The sequence below is a fragment of the Osmerus eperlanus genome, chromosome 24, assembly GCF_963692335.1.
Source record: "Osmerus eperlanus chromosome 24, fOsmEpe2.1, whole genome shotgun sequence".
Taxonomy (NCBI): Eukaryota; Metazoa; Chordata; class Actinopteri; order Osmeriformes; family Osmeridae; genus Osmerus; species Osmerus eperlanus.
In genome coordinates, this window is record NC_085041.1 from 5,393,241 (window position 1) to 5,417,612 (window position 24,372).

The window sequence follows — 24,372 nt, forward strand, 5'->3', positions numbered from 1 at the left end:
ATATAAGATAAAGTTTATTTTTTTCGCAATGGTTTCTCTTTACAAAAACTTCAAATCCTCAACAGATACTCAATATAGCCTACCGGTATCCTTCCAGCCTGCCGCATGGGAATCAATAGTCAAAACAGACTTTGAAAAACAGAGAAAGTTGTCTGACTTCCCGGCAGAACTGCATGAACTCAAATAATACCGCGTGGCACTTCCATCCAAGAGGAAAAAAACGCAGCGTGGTTGAGAGGGGTTTTCGGTCGTGTTTCGTCAGAAATGACCAGCCTACTCCCTTCCTTCACGGACAACTGTTTGCGCATAAACTGCACAAATGAGCTGATCTTCACGCATCATACGTTCTTTGGTTTCTAAATAAAGTAAATCCCTGCAGTTTACAGATCGTCGATTGAGTTTAACGTGTTTCTGTGCCTCGCTACTCGCTTTCAAAGCATCTTCACTCGCAACAGGAAAAAGACAATAAAAGTTTCTTCTGCTTAGACCGTAGAGGGAATGGAAACAGTCGAGGATGTGAGTAAAAAGGATAAACCTGCTTAAAAGGAACGATGCGATTCTGCGGAAACAAAACAGCATGATAACGTAGGCTACTTTCAGACAACGGACAAGAAAAGTTTGGAAGTTTGAGGCAAAGTATGGCGCTAGATGTTGGAGAAGCTGAAGCAACCAAAGGTTCAAAAGTTAAAAAGCAGAGAAAGAAGAAAAACAAGAAGGAAAACAAAGCCAGAACTGTTCACTCAAATATATTGTATGATAATGCGAAAGGAGAGGACAATCCAAACAGACACTATGCAAACAATAAGATTAAAACGACCAAATACACATTTCTCTCGTTTTTACCGAAAAATCTTTTCGAACAGTTCCACAGGTTTGCGAATGTGTATTTTGTTTTCATCGCATTGTTAAACTTTGTTCCCGTTGTCAATGCATTTCAACCAGAACTGGCATTGGCCCCTGTGGTCTTCATTTTGTCTGTCACCGCTATCAAAGATCTATGGGAAGATTACAGAAGACACCGATCTGATAAAGAAATAAATCACATGGATTGTCTGGTATACAGCAGGTAATGTAGCCTACTGATCGATGCATTTGATCCGATTAGCCATCATCTTTGGGCGAACATATTGTGTGTCAACAAGTATCTGTTTCAATTATACTTTGTTACTGTTTGTAGATCACCATCTGGTATTCTACGAACATTATTGTCAAGATCATCGCCGTTTTGCTAAGCACCCAACAGGCTGTCCTTTGCAACAGTTAGCCTCCGTTTCTGTCAATTTGCCATATCGTTGGTAAACAATCACCCTAGATTATCTTTCCAGGTTGTTGATACTTCCGTTTGAAATATGCCATCGCAATCACATCCATAATGTCGGATTAGAATTAGTTCGAATTCTGCAAACAGCTACTAGAAGTCGGATTCTTGAGTCTGTGATTGATGGCGGATGATTCCAGGCCTCTGGGTCGTTCATGCAGAGAGAAACCTGGACATTGGAATTTGGATTTTGACACGTAAAAAACGACAACTCTAAATACTTTCTATTGTTCCTTCTGCCAGGGTATTTTATTTTTTTACATTGTAGTGATGTTTTCCCCTGTTACCATGGGCCTAACCCGTCTGTTTATCCTTATTTGTAAACAACATCCTCAGTATCACTGCGGTGGTCAGAAGACCAGCTTCCAACTGCCCGAATTTACTGAATTAAAATGGACCTGAACCTGCTCTGGGTTCATGTGGTCTGTAGGATCTCTGTCCATTCTCTTTGCTGTTGCTGTTATTGTGACTGTAATGTTCAGATATCAGCCCTGCTGTAGAGAACCCATGCTTCACATTGACACATCCCTGAACAGGAGAAACTTGAGTTTAGGTCTGTTGTGTTTTTGCTGTGCATATATTTTCAAAATTCAGGGCAGAGGAAGATTTGGAAAGTACCTTGACATGCTGGTACTCATTTAGCAGAATGCTGTGTTTCGGGCAAGGCAAATTAGGCATGCTTGAAAGGAGCGATACTTTTTTTGTTTTCGGCCCACAGTGTTTACAGGTGACACTTGGAACAGCAAACGAAGTGTTCTTTGTGTGGCTGTAGAAGCCAGGCCGTCTGGTGTTTGAACTGTAATTATTTGTCTCCAAACATTCTCCTGGAAGTGGCTTCTTCGACCTCTGCTTCCCCTGAAGGGATCCTGAGCTGCTCTCTGTTCGCTGAGAAAGTTTGTACTTATTTATTTTCTGGAGTCCGTGTGCTGAGAGCGTACTGCCCTTAATGAAAAGCAGCACTGTCAGCCATGCACAGTCCATGATTCATGGTTGGAGAAAGGTTCAGTGTTTTTGTGACTGTACAGTTTTAGGTAGCTTCTGGCCAGAGCTGTTCTCAGGGTTGGACATGATTGAATTTTTTTCTGTAACTTGTGCTGTGGTCAATACGTAGCAAAACAACCCCAGACTAGACAACAACTAGGCTATGCGCCAACAATTGTGCAATTAAGATGACTTATCTTTTTGAAATTTCAACAAGCAGCCTTGTTTTCTGTTTCCTCCCAGGTGGCTCGAGTGGCAGTAATTTTCCATGAGTTTTTCTTTTAATGAACATTTGTTGTACCATAGATCTCAGCTGATACAGGCAGAAAACAAGACCAATTATTCTGTGTGGTTGTCACCCCATGACAACAGCTGGAGGGGGGGTGGGGGGGTTACATACCTGTGTGGCACAGTTCTATCAATCCAGCCTTATCAAACATGCTGAAGACGGGGGGGGGGGGGGGGGGGGCAGATGCTAAACCGGCCTGTGTTTCATCAGCTCAACACAGGGGAGGTTCACTGTCTCCTCTCTTCATTGGGGTCGTGGGCCAGCGGGCCTGCAACACTTGCATCAGGTTTTGGCTAGATGTTTACCTAATACACAGAGAGACTCACATGCTGTTGGTGTTTTTGTCACCGTCTCAAAGGTCAGAGTGACTATCCTCCTCTCAAGCTACGAGGAATGCAATGTATGAGGGTCGTAAGTGCTCAGATATCAGCAAATATTCCTAAGTATGTTTCTGCACAACACATGACAAGTTGTTATACAAGTTGTTGTTGTTTTTGTGAGATTCCTTTTTATCTTTGCTGTAGTTTTGCCTGTCTGTTTCATGGTTTGTACTTCCCGGTTGTACTATTTCACGGTTGTATTGCTTTTATTTGTCTCTCAGGCAACAGGGAGTGACAAACTGCCTTGTTTCCCAGACTGCAGCCTACTATTGGAAGAGGTTGTGATTGCCAGAACTCCAAAGTTGTTCAACAATAGAATTTTCACATTGAGCATAACAAAAACTGTCCCCCACCTAACATTTCCTGTGTTTCCTGCGAATTATAGTGTTTAAAGTGCTCGCATGAGGTTGGGAGTTGTCTGAAGCATTGGTCTGAATTCAAAATGAACAGTATTTCAGCTCCTGTTCACATGTTTATGATTTAAAAATCTGTTTCTGGAGGTGTTTTGAATATTCAGCCTTGGTTCCTTGGCTGTAAGATGGAGAAACAAGAATGCAGGGAATTTTCTCTGCACAGACGTTTGTTGACACTTCCTGCTCATAGTACAGAGTCCATTAATGACATGGCTCCAAAACCTTAGCTAACAACATAGAATGGAGGAGAATAGAACAGCATAGGGGTACATGAAATGGTTCAAGTCCCTCGCAACATTGATGAAGGGAAGTCTTGGGCCCGTTGGCTACTGGAGTAGGTTAAGCACTGCAGCGCTGAAAGACGGGGTTTTGCGTTTTTGGAATCTCTCTCCTTTTAAAACAATTTACATTAATAACTAAACACTGCACTTCCCTAGCCAGTATGATGCTGTTGCTGGTGTTGTTGATGGTTCAGAATGTTGTTGTTGTTCTTACTGTGATTCCTTATCATGGTTATAATTCCGGAGCTTCACTTTTACTGTAATCTTTCTTATTAGTCAATTCACACACTTCCCTTTATTGACAGACCAAATTAATACTAAATTATTAATTTGTTCTGAAATATGGACTGGTATCTTCTTTTGAGAGGGGGAGAAACACATGGTTTCTGAGGAAGTAAATATCTTGTGCAATGTACCAAACCTGGCTCAAATCATGTGGCCTTGTTATCGTCTTATTATATTGTTCATGTTCTTTCTAGGCGTTCTGTTGGCTGTGCGTAAAGATGATGTTGTGGTGTTTGTCCTGTAACTGAATGCTGATGTGAAAGATCTTCAGGCTCAGTTTGAAATAGAAGCATATCGGGAACATTAGCAGAAGTCTGGGAGATGGGGTTACGTAAGCGACACTATTGTTTACCACAGTTCTCATACACATTGAGATCCATTTAGGCAGATACTTCATATACCCTTTAGGAAGCCTCTTCATGTTCACAGACACTTCAAGAGGGAGAGGGGGAAGCCGGCACACAACTGAAGGCTGAACATGGGAGCTTTTAATGCAGAGAGAGCGGTGTGAATTAATACATAACTAATTCCGAGGGTTCTCCAAGCGTTCAGCTATTGTGGGCTGGTTTCGGGCCGCTACCATATCTGTAGGGGAATGCATTATTTAACAATCTCGCTATCAGGAATATTTGAAACGTTTAGAAATGTATCCCTCCCGTATATAATTAAATATCTTTCGGGGCGTTCTTATCAGTGTGTTTGCAGCCTGTTTATAATGGTGGATTGAGACACGGGCTGAAGTTATCTCCTATTTAGAGAACTGTATTGAGACATCTGTTTTTGAGGGGTAAACAAACTTGGTGGTGAAACAGTCATCGTACGAACTTGTGTGGTTTGGAGAGTCCACTTATTCTGCTGTGCAAGCCAGACTGCTTCTATATATAGCTAGCCTTGGTTGAGGGGAAATGATTCCCTCCAACAAGCTTCTCCTTGTGTGAACGACAATGTATGGTGTCATGTGGGTGGGACACTTCCTGTAGTAGGGTAGCATCGTCCTATCTCTGACCCCCATAGACGGTCTTCGTCCACGTTCAACCAGTACGTTGTTATCACTGCAGTGGAATAATCCCAGGTTGCTGCTGGCTGGCCTGGGAGAGCAGGTTAACTAGTGGTCAAGTTTCCTTTTTGGTCTTGAAGGAGGAGAACACAGAAGGTTTTCCAGGGGCCGGGAAAGAAGAACCGCCGCAAGCGGCAGTTTTCCTTCCGGGTTCTTCCTGTTAGTCTTTACACCTGGAACAGACGTTCCCACATCACCTCAGAGATTCGGAGGCACAAGATTTTAGATGGTTGACCAGATGCTTGTGAGCATCTGTTTCGGCCAGAACATCTGGCTCATGGGATTTAACCCTGTAAGACCCGGTTTAAAATTACAACATCACTTTTAGCTCTCCGAGCTTGGTCTTTCAAAAAAAAAAACGAGCAATTAGAGAGCTACCAGGGGTCTTACAGGGTTAAGGATTTGCCTACTTAGGCTGTGGTAGTCATTCAGTCGTTCGTATCATCGTGGTTACCCTTCCATCAGCATATCATATGGCAAATTGAATAGACCAATATCTAAACAAAAGAAAAATGCATCCCATTCTCCTATTGTTCCCCATGATAAAACCCACAAGTGTAACCAACAGATTTCTATCTCTAACGCTGTTGTTGTTGTTGTTGTTACGTTCCGTTTCCTGCGGCAGACCAGAGAGGCGGTACGTGGAGAAGTTCTGGAAGGAGGTGCGGGTGGGCGACTTCATCAGGCTGCGCTGTAATGAGATCCTCCCTGCCGACGTCCTGCTCCTCAGCTCCAGCGACCCGGACCGGCTGTGCCACATCGAGACGGCCACCCTGGACGGAGAGACCAACCTCAAGCAGAGGCAGGTGGTCCGCAGCTTCCTCGACCTGGTGAGAACCACCACTCTCGGCTCCTGACTTCTTCCTAAAGCCAGTCAGACGGTGTATATATCCTCGGAGTCTTTGTGATGTTTTGTATGCGTAAAGAAAAAAAAAGCAAGTGGCGTGAGCTACTACGGTAAACGTCATATTGCTGGCCAGTAGCACCCAATTTCTATTCCGAAACACCGTTTCATGTCGAAACACTCAGACTAGCTTGTTGACAAACTAAAATTGCAACGCTCGTCTCGATAAGCAGTTTAAACTCTACTAGAGGGGAGGGTGGCGGTAGTGAGGAGGAGGGGAAATGGGTGGTAGTGATTCTTCCTTCCTTCCTTTTTTTTTTTTTTAAGCGTGTGTGTTTTGTGGAATGGAGAGGTGTTTGTTTTGGGGTCGGTGTGTTCAGCTGGTGGTCTGATTGGCCAGTTCCAGCAGTCTGCCAATGCCGAGACACAACACCCAGGTGTGAAGCCGTCGCTCTCATCGCTGGCCTGTTTCCCAAAACACAGGCAGCAGAAGAGCACGGTTCCTGGATGCAAAATCCTAACTGCTCCGACTGCATTTTATACCTTTGACCTTGAACCTCAACCCCCCATGGGATGTGGACGAAAGCTAATGGACTTTTTGAGCTAGTCTCCTTGTTTACTCGCACTCCACCAACAAAAGCACTTTAACAGCTCTGTCAGTGTTCTGAAACCGACTTTAAAAAGTTTGTTTTGCCATTCACACACCGGTGGCAAGAATCCATTGGCCTACTTAGTGGGTAATTTCTCAATTTTTTATTAATTTTGTCACCTACTCTAGAGATTGTTGATGCATGAATGCTCTCTTCAGTTGAGGTGTCTGTTCCTCTTAAGGACTGAATCACTAAACTAAGTCTGTTCTTGCAGGATTGTGACTTTGACCCTTCGAAGTACAACAGCGTAATTGAATGTGAGAAACCAAACAATGACCTGAACCGTTTCCGTGGTTACATGTGAGTATAATTAAAATGTCCATGCAGTGTAATTTGTCATCCACACACTGGTGCCTGTTAATTGCACAGAAAGCTTGATTCAGCTATAATCATTCGTTATCAGGGTTAATTGTACTTTTGGTCATTGGGATGATTTGTTTTCATCGCAATAACTCCTAGATGGTGGTAATACTTTCAAATGTCTCAGTCCCGTAGAGCCCATCTTGGTTAAAAGCTCATTAACCAGTAAAATCTCCTGGATGAGTGGGTATTTTTGACCCACAAACCAAAGTTTAATAATGTCCTCACAGGGCTGCGCTTTGCATTTCACTTGCACTAGCATTATTCAGATGGCTCCCCCACTCTATTATAGCGCATAATTACCCAAGTAACTCTTTGCCAGCACATTTCCAGAAGCGATCAGGTCTTCCTCCCTCAGCTCCTTTGCCCTCCTCGTGTCGAAGAGGGCAAATCGTAAGCAACCGGGGTCTCCCTGTCTGAGAAGGTCAGAGGTCGCGGTAGTGCAGGGAGCTTGAGGAGAACCGGTCTTGGTGTGGGATCGATACAGCGCTGTGAGGACTATGTACATGGTGCACATGGTGTTCTCTTTCAACTGTTTCTATTCTTATTTATATATATATGTGTATTTCGGGCATTTTTCATGCTTTATGGACAGTTTCAAGTGAAGAGTGACTGGGAATTGCAGGGAGAGAAAGACATGCAGCGAAGGGCCAAGGCCAGACTGTGAGCCCAGGCCTCTGCAGGAAGGCCTTAGCCTGCGTGGTACGTGCAGTGATTCGGTGAGCTACCTCCAGGCTCTCTTCTAGACTGGTGTCAGGGTGTTCCTGGTCTCCAGCAGTAGGACGCAGGCCCCTCGGGGCTGAAGAGGGTCCCCAGTGTTGCTGCGGGGCTACGGAGGGCTCCGGCCAGGCCAGCCAGTCTGCTGACCTGGAGCCCCAGGGTTATGACATTTATTCCCAGCGTTGATGGGGACCAGATGCTGCCATCCTTCCGTTGCCATGCTGTGTGTGTGTGTGGGGGGGTGGTGTGTAGGTGGTGTGTGTGCGTGTGGGTGGTGTGGTGTGTTTGTGCAACGGCACACCTCCTGGGTAACTATCACAGGCCACTGGCATCACGGTCTAATCTCACAACGTTGCGGAGAGAGAAAGCGGAGAATCCGGAGGTCCGAACTGGGATCCATTTGGTGACTGGGCTGGGCACTGGCCGTGATACCAGGGGCAAATGCCTCCAGAGAGTCCAGGGAAATGGTTATCCCTGGGCTCTGTGTCAGTCTGGCTGCCGTCCGGCAAAAGGCTCTACCACTCCCCCTTCCCCTCCTCTAATGTAGCTAAACATGCTGACAGAGCCTCTTCCCCAGAAGACCCACTGGGAAGGGGCAGGCGATTAAACGGCGCTCCAAACCAACACTTGTGGGCTATTTAACTAACACAGATGTAATCCTCGATTTAGTAATGGGATTAGGGCTGACGTTAAAAGCTTAGCCTCTCTGCACCAGGGGCGTTGAACGTTTTGGCTCTCGTTTAAATCTCTCCCATTTGCATTTGACTTCTTACTCTGAGAGTAAGGAAGCTTACTCTCAGAGCTGTTTGAACCAGCCCGCAGGTCCGACTGGTCGTTAGGACTGATGTGGGATTCTGGTCGCGTCTGGCGCTTTCTATCAAGCGTCCTGATTTGTATGCGTTTTAACTCTGGGATGTTGAGGTGAGATGATGGGGTTGGGGGATGGAGGGTTGCCAGGTTGGCTTCCCCCCCCCCTCTCCCAGAGGGAGCCGCCCCAGCCGGAATGGAGACCTAGGGGATCTCCTCAACTCTACGTCACGAGACCCGGGGAGCGCGTCGTGATACGGTATCCCTCCTGAGGCTCGCCTGTGATTGGACGAGTCCCACCGAGTAGAACGACGAGTGTTCCCTCCTTCAGATCAACCTCGGAATCTTCAGATTCACAACTTTTACCGTGACTGAGGGCAGCAGATGGGAAATAGCCGAGGATACGACTGCTTGGTCTGCTCAGAAGCTGCTGCTTGTGTGCTGTGCTGGCCTGACCAGCACCAGTAATGCTGTTATTTCTGGGCTGTCTGGGACAGTGTGCATCGCAGTGGGAGGAGGGATGGGCTGTACAAGGACAACCTGTTGCTGCGAGGCTGCACCGTCCGCAACACCGAGGAGGCCGTGGGGATCGTGATCTACGCAGGTAACCGCCGCCGTGCGCCAGCACAGACAGCTTCCACCATCATCCACCACACACACAACCCCCCCCCCAGCCTCTGGGAAGGTAATTTAGTCATTTAGCAGACGCTCTTATCCAGAGCGACTTATAGTAAGTACAGGGACATTCCCCCCGAGGCAAGTAGGGTGAAGTGCCTTGCCCAAGGACACAACGTCATTTTGCACAGCCGGGAATTGACCCGGTAACCTTCAGATTACTAGCCCGACTCCCTAACCGCTCAGCCACCTGACTCCCTAACTCCCGGTTCCTCCCAGGTCACGAGACCAAAGCCATGCTGAACAACAACGGGCCGCGCTACAAGCGCAGCAAGCTGGAGAGGCAGATGAACGTGGACGTGTTCTGGTGTGTCATCATCCTGCTGATCATGTGCCTCCTGGCAGCCATCGGTAGGTGTGTCCACAGGTCGGAACGGCCTCTGGAAATTCGACTGAACTCGTTTGGGTCAAAACGTTCACAAGCATATGATCGTCTAAACAGGGGTTTGTTCCGAAGAAAATGTCATTGAATTGAAGTGTTGTGTCAAAAATATTTGCGTATTTATTTGGGATGCTTAGATAGGTTAGCCGATTTGAGAGCTGAGAACTGTCTTTTTGCTTAGAGATTTTAATGCGCTTTACCACTGGGTAGTGGGCTTTGAAAACAGCAACATCACAGAGTTGTGTTCCCAATAGAATTTCATTGAATTTAATTAATACTTCAAATGTTTTCAAGCTATTTATTTGGGATGCTTTGGTTATTGTAGACTGGAGAGCTTCTGAATGTCTTCGAGCAACTTGGTGCTGTACCACTGTTTAAATCTTCTACTTATCAACAGTGAGGGTAGAATGACCTTGTTCTGCTGCTGTTCCAGGTCACGGGTTGTGGATGTTTCAGTACGGCGATAAGAGGCCCGTGTTTGACGTTCTCAGTCCTGAGGGAACCGACTTATCGCCCGCCCTGTCGGCCATCTATCTCTTCCTCACCATGATCATCGTATTTCAGGTATGGAACGCCCGGGTCCCAGATTACCAGAACCAATGACGTAAAGATGCTTCCTGCAACAACAAAAAAACAACAAAAACATACATGAATATAATCATGTATGACCTTCACAGACTCTTATTTACTACAATTGATCTGGTTAGGACTCGTGCTCTATAAGCCCAGACAGCAGGCCCTAGATACCAAAACCACACAGGATGTGCAACCACATTTCCTGTCCCACCTCGCAGTCTTGTTTACCGTCCGCCTGCCCGTTCCCCCTCTCCAGGTGCTGATCCCCATCTCGCTGTTCGTGTCCATCGAGATCGTGAAGATCTGCCAGGTGTTCTTCATCCACCAGGACGTGGACCTGTACGACGAGGAGACCGACTCGCAGCTGCAGTGCCGGGCACTGAACATCACCGAGGACCTGGGCCAGATGCAGTACATCTTCTCAGACAAGACCGGCACGCTGACCGAGAACAAGATGGTGTTCCGCCGCTGCACGGTGGCCGGGGTGGAGTACTCCCACGACGCCAACGGTACGAGGGCCGGAGGATGGCTCAGGGGGTTAGAGCGCTGTGCTGTGGGTCAACAGGTCGCAGGTTCAAAGCCACGCGCAGCACGTGGCTTCGGATGAAAGCGTGAGATGAAGGGACGCTGCTTTTGAGAGAGGCCGGAGGGCAAGGGTGGGACACGTCGGGCGGTGCTCTGTTTAGCGATGTGTTCATCTGTTTATACTACGGAATTTGACTGTAGAATCTGTTTATACATGACCGTGTGGGATGGGAAGTGGTGTGTGTGTGTGTGCACGCGCATCATGAATTGATTTTTCTTTGTGTGTGTGTGTGCGTGTGTGTGTCCCTCCCCTTCCAGCTCGGAGACTAGCCATGTACCAGGAGCTGGACTCTGAGGAGGAGGAGTGTGTGTCCCACGGTGGCACCCTGCCCAGACGCGACAGCGTCACTAGCCACCAGAGCACCAAGGTGGTGCTGCGCTCCCAGAGCACCAAGTCCCATCGCCGGACGGGCAGCCGGGCTGAGGCCAAGCGGGCCAGCATCCTGTCCAAGCACACGGCCTTCAGCAGCCCCATGGTCGGTCCCGGCCTGCCGGCCCCGGCACCAGCACACCCTGCTGTCTGCTGGGGGTCCTGTCTGTTTACCTGTCTGTTTACCTGTCTGTTTACCTGTCTGTTTACCTGTCTGTTTACCTGTCTGTCTGGTTGTTTACCTGTCTGGCTGTTTACCTGTCTGGCTGTTTACCTGTCTGTCTGGCTGGCTGTTTACCTGTTTGGCTGGCTGTCTGGCTGTCTACCTGTCTGTTTGTCTGGCTGGCTGTCTACCTGTCTGTCTGGCTGTCTACCTGTCTGGCTGGCTGTTTACCTGTCTGGCTGTTTACCTGTCTGTCTGTCTGGCTGGCTGTTTACCTGTCTGGCTGTTTACCTGTCTGTCTGGCTGTCTGTCTGTCTGACTAGCTGTTTACCTGTCTGTCTGTTTGGCTAGCTGTTTTTGTCTGCCTGGTTAGTTTGCCTGTTCGTCCGGCTGGGTGTTTGTTTATCTTTTTCTCTGCCTGCGTGTCTGTCTGTCTATTTCTGTTTCTCTGTCTGTCGGTCCCAGGGTCTGACCTGTGTGCTCTGTGTCCTGCAGGAGAAGGACATCACACCTGACCCTCAGCTCCTGGACAAGGTCAACGAAGGCGGCAGCCAGATGGACTTCATGCGTTTCCACAGCCAGCCTCTCTCCCAGCTGCCCTCCGACCTCAGCGACATCAATGACTTCTTCATCGCTCTCACCATCTGCAACACAGTGGTGGTGTCGTCCCCCAACCAGCCCAGGCAGAAGGTGAAACCCTCTACACGTGCTTGCTTTCCCTGCCCCCCCCCTCTCCTCATCCACCCATCTCTCCTCTCCTCCACGCCTCCCTGTCTCCATCCCTCACCCCCTCCAATCCTGCCCTCCATCCCTCCTCTCGTCCCCTCCTCCATTTTTCACCCCTTCCAATCTGGTCCTCCATCCCTCCGCCCCTCTCCATCCCTCAACCCCATTCATCACTCCATTCCTCCACACCCTCAATCTTCCCTTACCTCTCAGCCCCTAACCCTCCTCGACCCTTTCCCTCCTTCACCCACCCTCACCCCAGTTACCATGTCGACCGATAAACCATGTGTGCCCCACTGCCATGACTCTCCTGGGAGAGACACGGAGGCCCCAACCTGGCAGCCCACCGCTCCATGCAGCCAGCAGCTGTGTTGGTTGTGTGGGCAGAGCAGAGGGAGGTGTAATGCATAAGACCTATGACAATATTGCATCAGTAGGGGGGAAAAACTGCAAGTTTTTCCGGTTTGCAGTGATTTTTAGTGTTCATAAATCTGGATGAAGGTGGTGTGTCTGTCTGTGTGTCTTTTCAGTTTGTGTTTGTCTGTCTGGTTGGTTGGGTGTGTGTTTGTGTTGGTTCCTGGAAGCCTAGGTGTGTCAGGGTTGGGTAACATCCTGCCCAGCTGTGCAGCCCAGCTCCTGTCCTATCTCCGTGCCAAACCCCTTCCCATCGAACACCTTTATATCTCGACTGCGTCACTGATGGGTTTCTGTGTGGAGGTTCCAAGTTTTTCTGTTTCCTGAACTTTCTTACGCGCGTCCACGAAACAATGACGTTTTTACTTGCAAGAAGGCTCTCGGGGATGCCAAGGAAGTCACAAAGCATTTCAAAAAATAAGTAAGGAAACACTTTAAAAAGAATGTGAGTGGAAACAGGTCTGTTTAATGCAGCTGGCTTAGATGCCGTACCTCGACACAATCATTCTCACCTTTTTCTAGTGTTTCCCCAGTCCCTTTTTGTAACTGCCTGTGTTTTACTATTTGTGTTGTGTGCCCTTGTGCATAAGCCAGCTGAATGATTAATATCTTGAGTTCTGCTGCCGGGGTCCTCCGAGAGAGCTCCAGAGTAAAGACCCACCTCGGAGTAAAGAGTTAAGGGGTCTCCAGTCAGGAGGTGTGCTGGCTGGTCTGGAGCCCAGGAGACGGGGCCACATTCCCAGGCGTGGAGGAACGCCTGGGCTGGAAACGCAGACCAGGAACCACCTCCTAGGTGTGACCTGAGGAGTCTCGCGGAGGGGAGGCACTGGGAGAAGAGTAGATAAATGATGACGGTATTCGCGTGTCAGGTTCTATCGCGGTGTGATGCGGAGATGAACGACCTTGGGGACTGTGTAGGCGGGATGCAGCGGGTGGTGTGTCTCTCCCTCCGCAGATCGTGCCGGGCAGTACGGCCGACACACCTGGGTGTCGACGTTCTCTGGGTTTCTGACGTGGTTCCGGAAGGTTGGGTTTGAACCCTCTCTCCCTCTCTCCCCCCCCCCCCCCCCCCCCCTCCTGTAGGTGAGGATGAGGTTCGAGCTGAAGAGTCCGGTGAAGACCATCGAGGACTTCATCAAGCGCTTCACCCCCAGCCGGCTCACCTCCTCCAACAGCAGCAGCTCCTCCAGCCTGCTGGCCGAGCGCTCCGCCCGCAGGGCCGTGTCGGGCGCCATGCCCTCGCCCTCCTCGGAGAGCACGCTCACCAAGCTGGACGAGGGGGAGGGGGGGGAGGGCGGCGGCGGCGAAGGGCCGGACGCCAACGCCTTCAGCCCCGCCCCCCCCTCCTACGACGCCAAACCGGCGCCCGTCGAGGAGGGCGAGCTTCGCTATGAGGCGGAGTCTCCGGATGAGGCGGCGCTGGTGTACGCGGCGAGGGCCTACAAGTGCTCCCTGGTTGGCCGGCTGCCGGATCAGGTGACCGTGGAGCTGCCTCACCTGGGGAAGCTGAGCTTTGAGCTGCTGCACACGCTGGGCTTTGACGCCACCAGGAAGCGCATGTCGGTGGTGGTGCGCCACCCGCTGACCAATCAGATCACCGTCTACACCAAGGGAGCCGACTCAGTCATCATGGACCTGATAAGGCCTCCATCTACAGGTAGGCCGGGGGAGAGAGAAAGACACACACAGAGACACACCCTTACACACACACACACACACATACACATGGCAAAATTTGGTTCCCAAGGTTCAGAAATACATCTTTTTCATAAACAAATAACACACAATTAATTATTGGAGTATTGCCCCGCTCCAGATATTAAAATGTGGTTGGATGTGTCACTAAAACTCCGATGTCAGTTATGAGCTTGAGCATAAATACCTGCGGCTGTGAAATCCTGAGCTGGGAAGGCTGTAGAGATAGACAGTGGTGTAGGTTGGGTTCCTGGATGATGGGGGTATTTTCAGGCGAGAGGTGATAACATCAAAGTCCCAGAAGAGTACGAACCCACTACGATCATGCTGTTAACAGGGCTGTGTGTGTGTCCTGAGTCCAGACTGTGTGTGGACCAGCCTGCTGTCTTCCGACTTAATCCTCCAGTAGGATTGATGAATCTTGGCACAGGACCAGGAAGGCTACAAATCACTGGCTGTAGTCCAGGCTCGGCCAGGGAGCGAACACCCTAACAAATGGAGGAGATTTTCAGCAGCACTGGTCAATCCTCTGTGATTAATTGCTTTCAATTATGGATAGCTCCGTTTTTGCGGAAGAAAGGCTGTGTGTGTGTGTGCGTGTGCGTGCGCGCGCGTGCGCGGTAGTTACCTCGTCTGACCTGTGTTCTGAGGATTGGAACACCAGTCATCCCAGTAGAAGTTTCTCCAGCCCATGTGTGTAGCCTGTGAAGATCGGGGGGGGGGGGGGGGGACAGACACGGATCCACCTTACCTGACCAGCTGTATTTTTAGGTCCAACTTTTAACTACTGGTAGAAGACAATATGCTCTCTCTCAATCGCTGAACTTCACGCTGAAACCCCCCCCAGTTCGGACAGCGTGTGGTGGTTCCTCCCTCTGTCAGCAGAGCGGAGCTGGGAGTGGAGGCCTAATGACGGAAAGGTGGAGGGGTCGTTAGTTTTCCAGGCCTGCAAAGAGCCATGGAGGCCCTCTGCCGTACTGCTGTGTATCAGTACTGCTGTGTATCAGTACTGCTGTGTATCAGTACTGCTGTGTATCAGGCCCCCGTCGCCTGGCCAGCAGGGCCCAGCCCGGACGCCTCGCTGCCCCGCTGGGTGAAGGACGGCTGCGGGAACGACCAAAAACAACTCGGTCATGGAAATCGCCTTTCCTCCATTTTTGGAGCACATCCAGTACAGTTGTAGGGGGGGGGGGGGGGGGTTCCAACGGGTTTTATTTCACGACCGCGTCCTGGAACGAGGTGGTTCCAGAAGTGCAGTGGAAAGAGGGGGCGTCCAACAGGAAAGCAGCGGGTTCAGAACACCCTGCCGTTGTGACGGGGAAAGGTGCTGGTTCACGCTCAAGGACGCGTTCAACATCACTCTCCGCTGCATTCCATGACGAGGTTCAGATTGTAGCTCTCAGCAGCTTGATGGTGTGATGGCATGCAGCCGAATGGAAACATTCAAACATGGCGTCACGTTGTGTGGATTATGTGCTTCCTCCTGCCGTCGGGTTCGGGGTGTTTTTGATTGAATATGTTCTTTTCGAACTTCATTATGGAGACCCGAGTTCATCTCAGTCGCAAAGAAATACAACCCTGAATGACTTGAAGCTCTCTCCTCGAACAGTCTTTATTTATATTTTTTTAAGCGTATATCAGAAGAAAAAACTTGCCCAGGTTGTTTTCACGTCTGAGAGCAGTCGGACCCCAGTGAAATAATTCTGAATTAAAATGTGATTTACAATATGGATTTTTCCATTACTAGAACTCGGCAGCGCGTTCCTGCGTTTTGGTACCCGGCTGAATGTTCATCATCTTAAGTGTCCTCTGCACAGGGCTGTCTAAAGCAGTGTCGCAGGACGTTATGATTTAGACTTAGGAAATGACTCAACTTTACCAAAATATAAAACTTGCAGTGTCGTATCTTACTTGAATGGAGAGTGTGAGAGAGAGTGTGAGAGAGAGTGTGAGAGAGAGTGTGAGAGAGAGTGTGAGAGAGAGTGTGAGAGAGAGTGTGAGAGAGAGTGTGAGAGAGAGTGTGAGAGAGAGAGTGTGAGAGAGAGAGTGTGAGAGAGAGAGTGTGAGAGAGAGAGTGTGAGAGAGAGAGTGTGAGAGAGAGAGTGAGAGAGAGTGAGAGAGAGTGAGAGAGAGAGAGTGAGAGAGAGTGAGAGAGAGTGTTGTTTTGGGACATTGTCCCCAGCTCCAGCCCAGGCCCAAACGTTTCATAATTCCAGGCTTTCAGTGCTGTGTCCTCTGTGCAGCACCAGCCCTCCCTGCAGGCTGGGTGTGTCCAGTGGAGCCCCCCTCGCTACAATGGCTCCTTTCAGGCAGCCAGGGGGGAGGGCGCACCGCGTCACTCTAACAACACTGCGTGTGGAGGGGGAAAGGCCACAAGACACCCAAGTGACAAACTACCCTTTTGTCACAATGTAACTTCAGCCCAAAGCCAGGCCAGGCCAGGCCCTGCTTTAAAGAGCAGGGAAAACACAGTCCCTTACATCTGCTGCACTCCCAATTTATTTTATCCATTATCATCCACGGGGGATTTAAACCTGCGACCTGCAGGTCTGCAGTCAAATGCTCTGCCACCGAGCTACACCCATCCTCAAGGTTGCCAATCCGTCCTCAAGCGAGACGTGCGTCTCGATCGAACGGCGTCGACTGAGGACGAGGACTCGTTTTGGATGAGGACTTGTTGTCACGCTTGTTGAAACTTCCTGCTGAAATATCTTAGTTTGTTCTAGCTGAATGCTCTCTCTGCATGCTGTCCTAGCTGTGTGGGATGACTAACATGCAGACACCAGCCTGTGGGTTTGTTTTGGTGTGAAGGACAGATGGCTCTCATGTGCCTCGTGCGAGAACTGACAGGGAAAGAGCTGCTAAGTCATTCAGGATTAGAACATGGCCTCCCAGAACAAGATGGAATCCTCCCTTTTTGAATTTAATTTAATTTACTCCCCCGTTTTTTTTTTTTGTGTTTCCAGATGATTCCAAAGGAAAGCGCCAAAGAAAGATTCTCTACAAGACCCAGAACTACCTGAACCTCTACGCGGCCGACGGGCTACGCACGCTGTGCATCGCAAAAAAGGTAACACTTACCGGAGAAAACGACAACACTCCCACACACACACCACGGCCCCCCCGCTACACATGCAGCACATTGCCATCCAGCACCATCCGTTTTCAAACCTGAAACTCGACCGTGACGTGTCACTGAGCCGGCCGCGGGGAAAACTTTCCCGAAAGCCGTATTCTGGCAGGCTTTGGGGTGATTCCGTGAGTGACATTGCGTGGTGACTCAGTCGAAGGCCGGGCCGTTTTCCCAGCCTGTCAACTCGAGCTCTCGACACCTCCGAGGCTCGTGAGATCGTTGACCTTCCCTTGTGTACGGCGCGTCCTGGTGTGATGAAACCCTTCCTCAAGGTCTCGCTCACTCCCACCCGCCGCTGGTTTGTTTACCTCCCCTTGCCCAGTAAGGAGGGAAAACCCTTGTTTTTGAGCTCAGAGTTCACATCAAGATAAAAAAAAAAATGTAAGAAGACTAAATATGGGATTTTACGCTCTGTGTTGTTGTGTATGGTTGTATGTGTGTGTGTGTGTGCTCGCGTCAGACTCTAACCAAGGAGGAGTATGCCGCCTGGTTGCGGCGCCACCTAGAGGCCGAGACGGCCCTCCAGGGCCGAGAAGAGCTGCTGTTTGACTCGGCCCTGCGCCTGGAGACCAACCTCCATCTCCTGGGTAAACGCACACCTCGACACCGCCCCGCCACCAGCAGCGACAACAGCAGCGAAATAATCCACACGTTTTGTCTACAATTCAGTGTTTCTTTTTTGGGGGTTTAAAGAGAATTTAGAATGCATTTTTGTTTTGGTTTTTTGGGGGGGGGAATGTGTAAGGGTCCCTGTGAGGGTCATGTGGGAAGTAAACAAAGCGGGCGTGTGACGATGCAGGTGCGACAGGCATCGAGGACCGTCTTCAGGACGGCGTACCGGAGACCATCGCCTCCCTGCGCAAGGCCGGACTCCAAATCTGGGTGCTGACGGGGGACAAACAGGAAACGGCCGTCAACATCGCCTACGCCTGCAAGCTGCTGGAACCCGAGGAGGAGATCATCACTCTGAACGCCGACTCCCAGGTGAGGCCCCCGCGGGCGGTTCTGGCTGGCTCTGCCCCATGTCCGCTGCCCTCTACTGGCCCCCATGCAGAGAGATGGATGGAGGGAGCGCTGAGAGCGATTGATGGATCGTTTCTGGGCATTTTCTCCGTGAAGGAGAAGGGATTTGGATGCTGTTCAACACCTCGGCGAACGCTCTCTCCTGGCTAATTATTTTTGGCTCGAGGAGGAGAAAGTTATGTGATTGGGTCAGGCGTGGCAGTGAGTTCTGGCTTGGTCTGGTACCAGGGTCTGGATGCCAGATGTGTTGAGGGATAGACCGGTGCTGGATACTGACAGTGTCCTCTCCTCCGGCCCTGCCCCCCTATCCCCCCCCCCCCTGACTGTGTGTCGGTAAATCACGCGCCTTCTGTGAAAGTTAGATAGAAACAGCCTGACCCTCTCTTTCTGTCTTTTTCTCTCCCTGACTATTTCCTTATTTTCCCTCTCTCCTCCTCTCTCTTTGTCTCCTCTTCACCTCTCTCTTTTTCTCTCCAACTCCCTCCTCTCCAATTCTGTCTCTCTCTTCTGTTTTCCCTGTCTCTCCTCCTCTCCTCTTCACCCCTCTCTACTCCTCCTCCCTAACTCTCCCTCCTCTCCAATTCTCTCTCTCTGTCTCTCACCCTCACCACCCCCCCCCCCCCTCTCTCTCTCCTTCAGGAGGCCTGTGCTGCGCTGCTCGAGGAGAGCCTCCACTACATACAGGCCAAGTTCCTGTGCCCCTCCCCGGAGCAGGCGGCCGGGGCCTTCCAGCACGACTTCCCCCTCTTCGACCTCTCCCCTCCTCCCTCCTCCTCCTCCACCGCCTCCTCCCAGGCCGCGCCCGTCCTGGTGCACCGCCTGGGGCTGGTGATCGACGGGCGCACGCTGGCCTACGCGCTGGACCGCAGCCTGGAGGACAAGTTCCTGGCCGTGGCCCGGAGCTGCCGCTCGGTGCTGTGTTGTCGCTCCACGCCGCTGCAGAAGAGCATGGTGGTCCAGTTGGTTCGGAACAAGCTGAAGGTCATGACCCTGGCCATAGGTGGGTGAAGTGCCGTCCTTGTCTGGCTTTTTAAATGATCAGGTTTGCTTTGTGGCCTCTCTCACACCGTCTCGGTGAGATTGTCTTTGTCGAAGCCCATAAGAATGTGATTGGTGAATTAGTCACACCAGCAGGTGACTGGCTGGGCATGCGCTAGGTCGATTCGTCACATCAGCAGGGGATTGGTCGATTCGTCACATCAGCAGGCGATTGGTCGATTAGCCCCGTCAGCAGGTGATTGGCTCGTCATGTGGGGAGACCGGGGCAGCTGTAAGTGATCGCTGCAGTTTTCTTTGAGAAAACCCCAGCTCCTCACCTCCTAAAACACTGTGGCAGGTGATTCCCGGAAAACAACCCAACTGATGGATGGAATGCCTCGAAAGCGGCTCAAACCCCGAAGTGTAGCGTCCCCCCCGTCCCCCCCGTCCCCCCCGTCCCCCCTGTCCCCCCCGTCCCCCCTGTCCCCCCTGTCCCCCCTGTCCCCCCCGTCCCCCCTGTCCCCCCGTCCCCCCCGTCCCCCCTGTCCCCCCCCACATCACTCCTCGCTTATCCCCCCGCAGGAGAGGGGCTTCACGGCTGTGAAATATGCTAGCGTGTTGGCAGCCAATACCAGGCAGAGACCTTCTGACAGACTGCTCCCTACCTCCAGCAGCTCACCATCACAAGACCTCCATCCATAACCCCCCTCGCCCCCTCCCCCCCCCCGTACGACAGCAGTTTCCACTGGTGCCAAAACTATTTGCTTTATTAGGGGGGGGTCCACCATCGGACCTACCCACAATAACGATAATAAAACACCCAGATATATATATATATATAGGCTGTGTTTGTGACCCCCCCCCCCCCCCTCTGATGGAGAGGACTTTCTGTTTACGCAGAGGTGTGTTTTGGGGAAGGGTGTGCCGTCGGGATGAAGGTGGTGTTCTGCGGGGACCGCTACGACTCACTGTGGTCTTGTCTGTTCACTGTGTGTGTTGTTTTGTTTGCCCTGCGCTCGGCTAGCTCACGTTTCTGCCTGCCGAGCGCTTTTCTGTCTCTGCTGTGTTAGCAGTTAGGTGGAGTGACTTAGTGGTGAGGGATGGGGAGCTTTACACCCTTTACTGAATCTCTCCCTTTCTTTTCTTTTCATTCCCACTCTGCTTCCCTATTTCCCTCTCTTTCCACCCCCCCTCTCTCTCTCTCTCTCTCTCTCTCTCTCTCTCTGTCTCTGTCTCTGTCTCTCTCTCTCTTGAGACCTCCTCTTCCCACCCCCCTCTCTTTCTCTCTCTCTCTCTGTCTCTTGAGACCTCCTCTTCCCACCCCCCTCTCTTTCTCTCTCTCTCTCCACTTCCCCCCACCCCTCTTTCCCTCCACTCTCCCTCTCTTTCTCATCTCTCTCTCCACCTCTCCCTCCTTCTCGCTCTCTTTTCTCTCTATCTGTACCTCTCTCTCCTCTCCCCACATTAATCTCAGGTGATGGGGCTAATGATGTCAGCATGATCCAGGTGGCAGATGTGGGCGTGGGCATCTCGGGACAGGAGGGCATGCAGGTAAGGAGAAACATGGGAGGGGCCTGGGAGGGAGGGAGGGGTGGTGTAGAAGCAGGGTTGGGGTGATTTAAAGGGGACTATAAAATATATAAGTGAGTGAGTGAGTGAGTGGATGGGGGGGGTGAGTGCCTACAGGGGGTTGAGGACAGAGGAGGGAGGATGGAGGGAGGGAGGGAGGGAGGGAGGGAGGATGGAGGGAGGGAGGGAGGGAGGGAGGGAGGGAGGATGGAGAGAGGATGGAGGGAGGGAGGGAGGATGGAGGGAGGGAGGATGGAGGGAGAATGGAGGGAGGATGGGATGTACAGTAATAGGCCTGGGGAAGCGAGGGATGACATTTAAAAGGGAGATCCAGTCAGAGGAGGGGTAATGGTAAATGGCTGGGTTAACTGGGTGGTTTCCTGTAATGCACTCCACATCCCCACTCATTAACCACACCAGGTACTGTCCTTTGGGCTCTGAGGAACAGTCTGCCGTGTGTGTGTTTGTCATGTGTGTGTGTGTGTCTGGGTATGTGTGTGTGTGTCTGGGTATATGTGTGTGTGTCTGGGTATATGTGTGTGTGTCTGGGTATATGTGTGTGTGCATGTGTGAGTTTGTCTGTGTGTGCGAGTGAGAGATGTGCATGAACTTAGAGTGCAACTGTGCACCGCGTTCCGGGAAGGTGACCGGGCATAGCAACGACATAGCAACGGAGGGAGCCGTCCAATTAACCTGCAGGCAGGGCTCTGTGGGCGGCACGCAGCACCTCACATCTGTTTAAAGACTCCATATCCTGTCTCTGCGCCGCCCGCCAGATTAATCATTGTTAATAAAATTTGGTCTTAATGAGAAGACAGTCACTCCTCTAGAGCCCGCGGTTTGCTGAGGTGGGCTTTTCTCCGCTCGCGGCGAACGAGGCGCTGTGATTAACTGGCCTTCTCTCTAGTCGGTACCGGTTCCCCCGCGTGGTCGTTTAAGCTCGGTTATTAGGGGCGCAGCAGAAATTAAATTACTGTACAATGAGGCAGCTGCTGTTATTTTGACAGTCGTGAGGCCTTCCAGAAGGTTCCTGGTGTCCCAGGGATCTGTGTGTGCGTGTGTGTGTGTGTGTGTGTGTGTGTGTGTGTGTGTGTGTGTGTGTGTGTGTGTGTGTGTGTGTGTGTGTGTGTGTGTGTGGGGGGGGGTTCTGTGTCTCTCTGACTTCTTCTGGTCGTGTTTGTATTCGACTATGGCGCTCGGCTTGCCCGGCGCGGCTCTGAGGAGAGGGAGTCTTTCAGGGGATGTTTAGATAATTTCAGGAAGCGTTTTAGTCTAGAAGAAGCAGCTGATTTGTCATGCTCCCACAGCAGGAGTTAGTGTGGTGAAGGGCTGTGTGCCTAGTAACGTGTGTGAGTGTGTGCGTGTGTGTGTGTGTGTGGGCAATAGTGTGTGTCAGCACTTTGAAGTGTGTGTGTGCTCACTTATACATGTTTTTTCACCCGACACTTCCTCCTTTCCCTCCTCCCCTCCTTTCCCTCCCCCCCCCCTCCCCCTCCTCCGCCAGGCTGTCATGGCCAGCGACTTCTCCCTCCCGCGTTTCCAGTACCTGCAGAAGCTGCTGTTGGTCCACGGACATTGGTGTTACTCCCGGCTGGCCAACATGATCCTCTACTTCTTCTACAAGAATGCAGTGAGTGTCTGTTTCCCGGGGCCCGGTCTGCAACGGGACTGTGGCGGGAGACTGGGAAGTCATTGGGCTGGAATAGATGATGATGGTTCTAGGATGACTGACCTGAGGGGGTTACATGTAGGCTAAACCTCATGTTGTCACCCTGACTCCTTTCCCTTTCATCTTTAGTCCAACACGGAGGTCACCCCAAATAACAAACCCAAAAATTGGAAGAGGTTTTTTTCCTTCCTGCTTTGATCTGTGCTAATATTTTCCATCAATATTTTCAATGTCCTCCATCAGAGCTCTTTACTTAGTGGCCGGCACGGCCCCCTGTTTGTGTGTCCCGTGTTGGAATCCGTTGGATTAAAGCGTGCCTCAGTCTGGGAGCTGCTGTCTGGTCTGTCGGACGGCCATCCTGTGTGGCCTGGGGCTATGAGATTCCCCCGCGTTTGTTTACCTGAGAACAGCTGCAGATGCTCACTTGGCTCATTCTCTATCTCTCTGCCTCCTCCTTTCCCTCCCTTTTCCGCTTTCTCTCATTCCTCTCTCTCTCTCTCTCTCTCTCTCTCCACCTTTCACCTTTTTTCTGCCTGTCTTCTATCTCCCTCTTTCCATCTTTCTCTCCCTTCTCCCCTCCCTTTCTCTCTGTCTCTCACTCCCCCTCTCTCTCTCTGTCTGTGTCTCTCTCCCTCTCCTCACAGATGTTCGTGGCCCTGGTCTTCTGGTACCAGTTCTACTGTGGCTTCTCCGGCTCGGCCATGATCGACCAGTGGTATCTCATCTTCTTCAACCTGATGTTCTCGGCGTTCCCCCAGCTGGTCACGGGCACGCTGGACAAGGACGTGTCGTCCCAGACGCTCCAGGAACTACCTCAGCTCTACATGAACGGACAGAACTCAGAGGTGCACACACACACACACTCACCTGTGCTCTCAGCCCATCTTTTAAGAGGTATGAAAGCATATTGGGGTTTCATGGATGGGAGGTTGTGTGTAGAGCACGCAGCGCCGGGAGAGAAGCTTCCAGAGAGGACGTCCCAGCTGTAGCCTCTGTAGCGGCTGATCCTACAGGGAGTTTGACATCCGAGGAAGGCATGCCTCTGGTTTCTAAAACTCAATCAACCGCTGAGCCGAATCACCCTACACGGAACAATTAAACAGTTAGGGCTGATCTGGGCCCTCTGCGACTCTTCAGAGGACATTTATGATTATTGTTCACGGACCATAACTTCATATAGGTCCATTATGAGGACGTCCTAACCGGCGGACTGTTTCTGGTACAGGCACAGGGGAGCAGTGGTTTGTGATGCTCAAAGTTAAGGCTTTGGTTGGATCTGTGTTTCAGGAATACAAGCCATACATGTTCTGGATGAACATGATCGATGCCTTCTACCAAAGCCTCGTCTGTTTCTTCATCCCTTACTTTGTGAGTGTTTTTCTGGTTTCGATTTGCGTTTTGGATATTCAGTTATATTGTTTCGTTGCCGAGCCTGATTGTGGTCTCTCTTTGTCTCTCTGGCGTCGTTTGGTCTCCCTGTGTTTCTCCCTCTCTGTCTCTCCCTCCTCCCTCTACCTTCTCTCCTTCTCTTGTCCCTCTCTCTCTACTCCCCCTTTCCCTGCTCTTCCCCGTTCCTTTCCCTGTTTACCCCCCCCCCTCCTCCAGGCCTACGCTGACTCCGAGGTGGATCTGCTGACGTGGGGGACCCCCATCACCACGCTGGCCCTGTTCACCATCCTCCTGCACCTGGGCGTGGAGACCAAGACCTGGGTGAGGACCCCGCCAGCCCACACACGCTCATTCAGTACTAATTGACTGTGCGCTCGAGTTTCGGAATCAATCGACTTGAGAAATCCGATAAAGAAGCTTGCGGCTGGATGAGGCCCTGGTTCAGCAGAGGCTCCCCTGACTTAAGCGGAAACGTTTTAGCTACAAAGAAAAAGGGGGAATTTGCGGTAACTGAACCAAAGCTTGTGAGGTTTAGTTGCTGCAGCTTTTTGGGGGATTAAAAATAGTCCTTTTCCTCGGCCCTGGCGGTAGAGAAACTCCCTCTCCCAGAATCCCCCTCTCCTGCAGCCTCCGACCAGCC

General features: G+C 51.0%; 1 protein-coding gene across 2 annotated transcripts in view; it reads left to right on the forward strand.

The window, feature by feature from the left end:
• The first annotated feature begins 404 nt into the window (after window positions 1–404).
• atp10a (ATPase phospholipid transporting 10A) overlaps window positions 405–24,372 on the forward strand; it is a 28,617-nt gene continuing 4,649 nt past the window's right edge. For both annotated transcript variants that reach the window (XR_009928373.1, XM_062450566.1), the window contains exons 1-19: window positions 405–1,066; window positions 5,630–5,834; window positions 6,713–6,798; window positions 8,883–8,989; window positions 9,280–9,411; window positions 9,876–10,006; window positions 10,275–10,527; window positions 10,862–11,079; window positions 11,632–11,826; window positions 13,360–13,933; window positions 16,938–17,041; window positions 17,565–17,691; window positions 17,904–18,088; window positions 18,767–19,127; window positions 20,580–20,656; window positions 22,179–22,304; window positions 22,988–23,188; window positions 23,631–23,711; window positions 23,949–24,053. Coding sequence is in view for 1 of the 2 variants with exons in the window: in XM_062450566.1 (XP_062306550.1) it covers window positions 639–1,066; window positions 5,630–5,834; window positions 6,713–6,798; window positions 8,883–8,989; window positions 9,280–9,411; window positions 9,876–10,006; window positions 10,275–10,527; window positions 10,862–11,079; window positions 11,632–11,826; window positions 13,360–13,933; window positions 16,938–17,041; window positions 17,565–17,691; window positions 17,904–18,088; window positions 18,767–19,127; window positions 20,580–20,656; window positions 22,179–22,304; window positions 22,988–23,188; window positions 23,631–23,711; window positions 23,949–24,053 (3,696 nt within the window). In the remaining variant the exon portion in view is untranslated. The remainder of the gene's footprint in view (window positions 1,067–5,629; window positions 5,835–6,712; window positions 6,799–8,882; window positions 8,990–9,279; window positions 9,412–9,875; window positions 10,007–10,274; window positions 10,528–10,861; window positions 11,080–11,631; window positions 11,827–13,359; window positions 13,934–16,937; window positions 17,042–17,564; window positions 17,692–17,903; window positions 18,089–18,766; window positions 19,128–20,579; window positions 20,657–22,178; window positions 22,305–22,987; window positions 23,189–23,630; window positions 23,712–23,948; window positions 24,054–24,372) is intronic.